General features: G+C 45.4%; 1 protein-coding gene across 1 annotated transcript in view; it reads right to left on the bottom strand.

Moving 5' to 3' along the window:
* Positions 1–3,213: 3,213 nt before the first annotated feature.
* R3HDML (R3H domain containing like) overlaps positions 3,214–9,511 on the bottom strand; it is a 9,003-nt gene continuing 2,705 nt past the window's right edge. Inside the window, exons 2-5 of the mRNA XM_077765247.1 lie at positions 9,368–9,486; positions 9,115–9,247; positions 6,436–6,551; positions 3,214–3,346 (exon numbers count right to left, since the gene is read on the bottom strand). Of these exons, the coding sequence (XP_077621373.1) occupies positions 3,214–3,346; positions 6,436–6,551; positions 9,115–9,247; positions 9,368–9,486 (501 nt within the window). The remainder of the gene's footprint in view (positions 3,347–6,435; positions 6,552–9,114; positions 9,248–9,367; positions 9,487–9,511) is intronic.

The following is a 9,511-nucleotide window of genomic DNA, read 5'->3' as shown; positions in this document are numbered from 1 at the left end:
AAAACAAAAGAGCTTGGCTGTGTTCTAATAAAACTTTATTTATAAAAACAGGCAGTGGGCCAGATTTGGCTATTGAGGTATGGTTTGTTCACCCTGATCTATATATTAGTGACCACTGTGCTCAGAGCTGACACTTCTTTAATACACTTTTATATGCCAGACATGGTTCTAAGTGCTTTCCATATATTCATTCATCTAATGTTTTGAACGACCTCATGAGGCAGATACTATTAGTGTCCCCATTTACAGATGAGACAGGCACTGAGAGCTTGCCAAGCACACTTAGCCATGGAGTTAAATTTGTACCTAGGCAATCTGGCCCCAGAGTCTATGCTCTTAACGCTCTTAGCTGGTGAGTAATGTATGAACAAATGAGCAATTAAATGAGGTTGGGGTATGAAAATCTTCAAAAAGTAAAATACTAGAGGCTTGAATGTTCTTATAGATTTCTTGCAGGAAAAGTTCTCCTTCAGTGGGACAGTAATGTACCAAACCAGGTGCTATGGCAACTCCTCTCACCCTGAGCACCCCCACCCCTCCTGACCCCAGTCTGCAGGGTCTGGGTTTGGCTAGTACAAGCAAGCCCAAACTGCTCAGTTCTTGGTCGGCGTGGCCTCTGCTCAACGGCAGTTTCAGAAGTGGGGAGCCCGGAAGTCACCTGGAATTCACACTCCTACCATGTCACCTTTTGCTTAATTGTCCTTACCTTTGTCCAGTCTCTGAGTTTCTCCCTTCTCAGCTGAGAAACAGGGAGCGAATGGGTTAAGACATTGGGGTTTTGAGTCACATAGAACATATTCAAGTTCGGCTTCTTTAGCATCACTTTTTATGTCTATAAAAGGCAGATGGGAACAGTACCCATCACTTAAGGTAGTGGTGATAATTCATTCAATGAGAGTAAGACTGTACTAAACAGTTCATAGATGCCAGTGATTATCATTGCTGTTCTTCTGGTACAGGGGAAGGCAATAAGGGACAGTCAAAACAGCACAGGCTTTGAGGGCAGATGAAGCTGAATTCAAATCCTAAACTGTTCCCTACTAGCTGTATAACCTTGTGCATACCATTTAATTTGGGGGGGGGGTTGGAGCCTGTTTCAGATTCTGTGTCTCCCTCTCTCTCTGACCCTCCCTGCTCATGCTGTCTCTCTCTCTCTCTCTCAGAAATAATTTAAAAAAAAAATTATTCATAGGTAATTCGGCTGGGGGCGGGGGGTTGATGCTTGGGTGGCTCGGTCGGTTAAGTGTCCGACTTCAGCTCAGGTCATGATCTCATGTTTATGAGTTCAAGCCCCACATCGGGCTCCATGCTGACACCTCGGAGCCTGGAGCCTGCTTTGGATTCTGTGTCTCCCTCTCTCTCTGCCCCTCCCCCGCTCACACTCTGTCTCTCTCTCTCTCAAAAGTAAATTAACGTTTAAAAAAAGGAAAGAAAAAAAAGATAATTCAGCGGGTCCCATGCCACTTAAATTTCTAGAATATTTTGGGAAACTGGCATAGGGTGGCAAGCCTTTTTTCCCTCCAATATAAGGACATTAATAATTTTTTAAAAGTTGATTTATTTCTTTGAGAGAGAAACACAAAACGTCTTTAAAAGAGAGACACAGTGTGAATGGGGTGGGGGTGGGCGGGTGGATTCCCAAGCAGTCTCCACACTGTCAGCACAGAGCCCGAAGTGGGATTCGAACTCACAAACTGTGAGATCATGACCTGAGCTGAAACCAAGAGTCGGGTGCTTAACCGACTGAGCCACCAAGGATCCCCAATAATTTTTTAAAAATCTAACATTTATTGTCACCACTGTTTTATAAATGAAAATACTCCATCCCTCCCACCCCCCAAAAAGTAGGAAGGCTATAATCTGCAAATAATAAACTCACAACAGTGTAATTGTTTCCCTTCACTCATTTCCCGCATTTGTAGACGGGCGCTCATTCGAAGCCTCATTTTTCCCATCAGTAAAATGGAACAGTAATACATACATATGCACTTGTGCACTGATCTATTCGTCATGCCTGGCACAAAGCAGGGGCTGAGGGGCTGTCAGCCCCCTCTCCTGGTTTTCTTCTGGAGCTGGTTTTGCCCTCACTCCATCTCCTCCTACTCAATTCCCTTCCTTCCTTTTTTGACCTCTTCTGAGGCCTAAGAGAAGGAGGGACCAGAAAGAGCCACTGCATCAGATCTCAAAGGACTTTATTGGGGGGCCCCGGGGCAGGGGGTGGAAGGGTGTTGACATGCACAGGTCCTGGCGAAGGGGGGAGAAACTCACTCCATCTAGCACGATGTAAGGAGTCCAGGGAAAGGGGCTGGTTTTCCATCCAGGTCTTTGAATGGAGTGCTCTGTGGCTAGGCAGGGAGTGGGCCCCCGCTGGAGGGCAAGGTCTGTGAGGGAGATTTTACTATCTCTGGAAACAAAAGGACTTTTGTGTGTTATGATATCTGGGTGGGGTGGGGCGGGGAGAGGGGAAATGGTTTATGGGAATGAGAATGAGATTCTATGGGGATATGGCGGAGAGAGAGATAAACCAACACGTGGAGTGATAGGAACAGAAAAAGACAGGCTCAGAAGAAGTCAGTTCTCTCAGGCCAGCTTTGGTTTTGTACTCCATCTGGGCGCTCAGAGAGGAGTCAGACAGCCTGCAGGGCACATCAGGACCTGAGCTCCCACCTGAGTGCCCTCGACGACAAACTGTGCAGCCATCAGTAGGTCACACCTCTTCTCTGAGCCTCAGCGTATCCATCTGGAAAAGGGGGGCTTGAACCCTGTGGTGGCTCCAGTAACAGTCAATGGGAGTGAACCACAAGTCCTCTAAGTTTGGCTGTTACTGAATGAATGAAAGTGGATTTCAGGCTAAAGATCGTTTAAAAAATACCCTTCACTAGATGGACAAAGATGTGGGTTTGGGACCTGAGAAGTGGCCATGCAGCTCCCTCCAGCCCTGGCTCTCTGAGCACTGAGTCAATGAAAGATGCGGGCGTCTTTGCTGGAAGTCAGAGAGAAGAAAGCTGTAAGAAGAAAGAAAGAAGGCAAGAGGTTGTTTTCTTCTGGCACATGCTAGACATTTGGGGAATAGAAGGAGTCAGGAGGGAAAATTCAAATCAGTGGAGTGAGCTCAATTATGTCCTTTAAAAAAAACGATTATTGCTTGACCTGGTCTTTGGGAAGGGATCCTCCGGGGGAGAGCCAGAGGCGCTGCCAGGGCCCAGGGAAAATTTAGAACCACAGGAGCCTATTGGATTTGAGTCCAGAGAAACACATGTTGCTACTGCAGGCGCCTTGGTAACTTGGGGGACAGGCAGAACATGGCCGCCCCATCTTGTATGGTGCCTCGCCGATCCAGTTGCCCCTGGAAGAGAAAAGGTCCCAAGGAGACGGGGACAGAGAGTTACGTTAGCAACGTTCACACAGGTTTCCAAATCTCAGCACCACCACTGACTGGCTCTGTGACCTTGGGCACATCACATCTGTAAGCCTTCGTTTCTTTATCTGTAAAGCCAGGAGAAGACTTCTCTCTCTCACTAGGTCGCAAAGAAGATCAAATAAGGGAGACCTCTGTGTGTGCACCTAGCACCGCGCCTGGCAAATAAGTGACTCTTCAAGAAGTGTTGGTTTTCTTATTTCCTCCACCTCACCACCCATCCCCGACTCAGGCAGCTCTGAGTTCTGATCTTGGATTCTGTCCAGCTGGTAACAGAATAAACCACCTCATTTCTTATGAATAAAATAAATACATGAGGGACACCTGGGTGGTTCCGTTGGTTGAGTGTCTGACTGTTGATTTCAGCTCAGGTCATGATCTCACCATGGTGAGATCAAGCCCTGCATCAGAAAGGAAATCTTTTTTCTCCAAAGGCGAGTGTTGAATGATTGTAAATAAAGTCAGCCAAAGTGCTTAGAAAGGTATGCATTTCTGGTTTTATACGGGGTTCACTCACTTATTCATTCAACAAACACTTCAGGAGCAGGCAGCTATTGGGCATCAAGACTTGTGTGAGATGCTATCAGTCCATAGTTTTCAAAAGGTGCTCCCGGAAGTTTGGGGGCAGGGGAAGTGGAGACACCTAGGGGTGATGAAACAAAAGTCATCATTTTTTTAAATTTTAATTTGACCACTTGGGAAAAAGTTCTGCTTTTTAAAAAAGGGAGTTGAAATCAGTGTAGTAAAAGGATATAGAAATGAACTAGGTCTATTTCTAAGTTTATAACCTACTTATGATCATGGCCACTATTTATTCAGCATGTACTATGATCCTCTGTGAGATGGGTAGGATTAGCCCTATGTTATGTATTTATTTTTTAATGTTTATTTAGTTTTGAGGGGGTAGGGACAGAGAGAGAGAGGGAGGCAGAGGATTCAAAGCAGGCTCTGTGACTAATGGAGAGCCCAATGCGGGGCTCAAACTCCAGCTGTGAGACCATGACCTGAGCCACACAGGTGCCCCCAAGATTAGCCCTCTTTTAAAAGAGGAGAGTGAGGCCCATAGAGATGAAATGCCTTATCCAAAGTCTTCATATGCACACGGTAGAGCTGGACATTAAACTCAGATTTACTCACAGTAGTAAGCATCAACATATATGCTGACATTATCATGAGCCCGGGGTGTTACCTGGGTCAGATCACTTACCTCTCTCAATAATAATGAGTAGATACTATTTTATTCCCATTTTGCAAATGGAGAAACAGGAATGGAGAAGTTAAATCACAAATTTGAACCCTGACACTCTTGACTCCAGAGCATAAAAATCTTAACAGTTATACTGTTAATGTTCAATGCAGCAAAAGTTTGATGTATCAGCAAATTGGAACAGTCCCTTAAGCTGTTAGTAACGAAATTTCTTTGTATTTTTGTATCTGATAAAGCTGGGCTGATACTTTGTTAATAGATGTCACCATTAACAGATAAATAGCTTGAGAATTTCTGGTCAGACTACCAATGACTTCCAGAACATCAGAATAATGTTGTAGACAGAACATAGGACATGAGGAGCACATGGGTGGCTCAGTTGGCTGGGCTTCTGACTCTTGATTTCGACTCAGGTTGTGATACCATGGTTTGTGAGTTTGAGCCCTGCTTTGGGCTCTGTGCTAGCAGCATGGAGCTTGCTTGGGATTCTGTCTCCCTCTCTCCCTGCAGCTTTCTCTCTCTCTCTCTCTCAAAAATAAATAAAAATAAACAAACAAAAAAGAACACAGGACTTGGAATCAAGACTTGTGTTTCGAACAGCTCTGCTACCTTCTGGCTTTGTGACTTTTGTTAATTACTTAACCTCCCTGATCCTCAATTTCTTACTCTTTGAAAAAAGGGAAAAAAATTCCCAGTATACTTCCCATTTTTTCTTCCTTCTTTCTCTTTCATCTCTTCAATGAGATAACAAGGTGAAAATATTTTGTAAATGGCTAAGGGCTACTTGAGAGTAAAAGGTGGTTATCAGTACGTAATTTTGAATTTCTAAATATTATGTTTACTTAGAATTTGTTCTTGTGATTTTTTTTTTTAATGTTTATTTAGTTTTTCGAGAGAGAGAGAGAGAGACAGAGTGTGAGCAGGGGAGGGGCAGAGAAGGCAGGAGAGACAGAATCCCAAGCAGGCTTTGGGCTCTGGTCAGCATAGAGCCTGATGTGGTGCTCGAACTCACAAGCCATGAGATCATGACCTGAGTCGAAGTCAGACGCTTAACCAACTGAGCCACCAGGTGCCCTGTTCTTGTTTTTATATGGGAGTCTGTAATGTTGGCAAATTTGTGTAGTGTACGACAGATGGAAGCTTCCATTCCTCTTTCTCCATGTTTCCAAGGGGCTTACATACGAAGGCCACTCATGCCCTCTCTCCCACCAAGCTGATTGGAGAGTCTGGAGGAAGGAACTGAGCCTGCTCTTTCGAGCCTTCCTTTCTTTTCCTTGGGAGCTGTCTGGCTGCAGGGAGCGTGTGTTCTCCGCTACTCTGTTTCCTGTGACAAGCTGGGAGGGGCCAGCAATGCACTTATGGGAAGAAGACTGTGGTTGTCAGGGGTCCCCAGTCCATCGGTGTGCAGGTCTAATTCAAGAGTGAGCTATTTGCAAGCCTGCTTACATGGCACATCTAAACCACTTTCTCTACCATTTTTTTTTAATGTTTTTTTTTTTTTATTTCTAGGAGAGAGAGAGAGAGAGACAGAGTGAGCAGGGGAGGGTCAGAGAGAGAGGGAGTCACAGACTGAAACAGGCTCCAGGCTCTGAGCTGGCAGTCAGCACAGAGCCCGACGCGGGGCTCGAACCCACGAACCGCGAGATCATGACCTAAGCGAAAGTCGGACGCTTAACCGACTAAGCCACCCAGGCGCCCCCCAAATTGTATGATATTGAGGTTTCTTTGAATCCTGCCCATTCCGCCTTCAGGGTCCACCCTTGCAACCCCCCACCCCACCCCCAGCCCTCTGCCTCGGGGCTACACTTACTTAATGGCGTAGTTGCAGACCAGGTACACTGCCTGATGCCAGGTGTTGCCCCAGATGTTGATGCTGCCACAGGTGTGGAGGGCACAGCCCAGCCGATTGGAGGATGCCCACACCATCTGAGGAAGGACAATGACAGTGGAGGCTTTGAGAGGGACTCAGGGGGGCCCAGGCTCCTTGGCACTGGGAGGCTCCTGGCTGTGGTTCAGGGTGTAGGTATTAGGTGAGGTCTCTCTGGGGAGGCAATGTGCCTCCTGTTCCTGGAGACAAACTGTGCTATAACGTTTCTCAAGGTTGTTGGTTTTTGTTTTTTGTTTTTTGTTTTCTTTTTACTACAACCAACAGTAAAGAATGAATTTTAAATTGTTAGTGCACACCACACACACACACTTGGAACAAAAGTTTTGCAAACTCGTATTTAATCTTTTCACGTGTGATATATGCTAATATTTTCTATACTGTTCTATTAATTTTGTTTCTTTCTTTGTTCCCTAGTGACTACTGTTTGAAAATTATATTGTGTTAGAGTTAAAACACAAACTTGAAACAGCCTTGGATCAGAATCTCAACATCACTAGTATATGACTTTGACCAAGTCACTTAACCACTCTGTGCCTCAGTTTCTTTGGTAAAATGAAGGTAATAAATAATGTCCTCTGGGGTATCAGAAAGGACATTGTTTACAGGCCTCACATTTCCTAGAGTGTCTCAACTGTAGACTTTTGACATTAACTCCAAACGAGTCACAGAGAGATGGACAGACTGAAAGAAAATATTGGTCCTGGGGCGCCTGGGTGACTCAGTTGGTTGAGTGTCTGATTCTTTATCTCAGCTCAGGGCATGGTCCCAGGGTTGTGGGATCAAGCCCTGAGTCAGGCTCCACACTGAGCATGGAGCCTGCTTAAGATTCTCTTTGCCCCTCTGTCCATCTCTCCTGTTTATGCATACTCTCTCTCTCAAAGAAAGAAAGAAAGAAAGGAGAAAGGATAAAAAAGAAAAGAAAAGAAAAGAAAAGAAAAGAAAAAAGAAAAGAAAGAAAATATTGGTCTTATGATGGGAATTTTTGGTCCCATTATATCCTCCCTTTCATTCCTTTGAATCCTCTGATCATGTGTACTTATATCCAAAACTGAGAACATTCCTGAGTTGGAGATGCATGGGGTCAAGGGGCCACAACTTTGGAGGAAAGATATAGAGAAAGCAAAGAAGCAAATACATCTTTATAACTGATAACCAACTTCATTACTTTCTAACCTGACTTTCAGGCGAAAGAAACATTTTCTCCCCCTCCCATGAATGCATTTATCTAGAGTAGATTTTGAGGTGTCATATCACCACGGTAGTTTTCAATTACCGGCATGTTTTTGTGAGATTGACGGTGATGATAATGGACATGAAGAATTGACTGAGAAACTAACCATAGAAGACCAAAGCCAATAATACAAATATTAGCTAATATGAATGAAAGCATGGGCTAGTTATGTTATCTCAGTGCATTTTTTTTTACAAGAGCTGATTCTTTTTTTTTTCTTTTAATATTTTTTTATTTATTTCTAGGAGAGACACAGAGAGAGAGAGAGAGAGACAGCGTGAGCAGGGGAGGGTCAGCGAGCGAGGGAGACAACAGACTCTGAAATTGGCTCCAGGCTCTGAGCTCGAAGTCAGCACAGAGCCCGACGCAGGGCTCGAACCCACGAACCGCGAGATTATGACCTAAGTGAAAGTCGGACGCTTAACTGACTAAGCCACCCAGGCGCCCCTCTCAGTGCATTTTTAAATAGCGTTACTATTACTCCCATTTTACAGTTAAAGGAATTGAGGATTAGAGCTGTTAAGTTTATCTCCCAATGTCATACGATACTCAATGGTAGAACTACAATTCAAACTCAGACATCCTGAGCTAGCCAGCAATTCTTCCCCTTATGCAATACTGCCCTTCTCCCCTGTTTATGCATACTCTCTCTCAAAAAAAAAAAAAAAGAAAAGAAAAGAAAAAACTATTGGTCCTATGACGGGAATTTTTGGTCCCATTTCCTACACTATACGGCATTATAGTTTTATGTGTACCAGGTTGTAACATACTCAATGTTAGCGCCCAAAATATACTACATTTTTTGTCATTTTATTTTACCACTTTTTTGAGATAGCGGGGTTCTGAGAAGATAGAAAATACTACAAAGTGTTTGGACTTATTGAATTCAAAAGCAGTCTTGAACTCGTCAGACCACACATCGCCATTCTGGGGTCAATCAATCTGGTCAGCCCCCAAGAGACTCAACACAAGATGCAGTCAGCTCAGTTCAACGTACACACAACTTTCCAGGAATATGCTTATCATATGAGAGGAAGTCCATAGGGCCTCTTTCCTACTTCTTCTTCTTCTTTTTTTAATGTTTATGTATTTATTTTTGAGAGAGAGAGAACACAAGTGGGCAAGGAGCAGAGAGAGAGGGAGACAGAATCGGAAGCAAGCTCCAGGCTCCGAGCTGTCAGCACAGAGCCCAATACAGGGCTCAAACTCACAAACCGTAAGATCATGACGCGAGCTGAAGTCCGACACAACAACTGAGCCCCCCAGGCGCCCCCTCTGTTCCATTTCTAATTTCTGTTCCACCACACTCTTTCTCTTCTAGGCTCCCAGGATTTGTGCTCCCTCAGCCCTTCGTCCCGACAAAGCGCTACCTGAGTGTAGTGGGAGCAGACAGGGCCGCTACAGCGCCAGGGGCAATGTGGGCGACAGTCTCTGGGGGCCGGGAACGAGTAATGTCGCTTCTCCTCAGACCAAGACTTCGCGAGGTCCACCACGGAGCGGTGCCTGGGGAGGCAGAGGAGAGGGAAGAGAGGTGGGCTGGGGAATGGAGCAGCTGCTCTGCTGCCACCCTGCTCGGTGGCCTTGTCGAGTGACTGAGAGGACGAACAGCAGAAGGTCACTCACCGGCCAGAATGGATGGACAGGTTCTGGCCCACGTGTCGCATCAGCTGTGAGGGCCCGTGGGCCCAGATGCACTGGGTGGCCCAGGCCTCGGCAGACCTGGCCAGCCGCTCGTCCCAGACCTGGGGAAAGAAAGGCCATGAACTT

This window comes from Crocuta crocuta, unplaced genomic scaffold (genome assembly GCF_008692635.1).
Source record: "Crocuta crocuta isolate KB4526 unplaced genomic scaffold, BGI_CrCroc_1.0 scaffold477, whole genome shotgun sequence".
Taxonomy (NCBI): Eukaryota; Metazoa; Chordata; class Mammalia; order Carnivora; family Hyaenidae; genus Crocuta; species Crocuta crocuta.
This window is presented reverse-complemented; position numbering and strand designations above follow the sequence as displayed.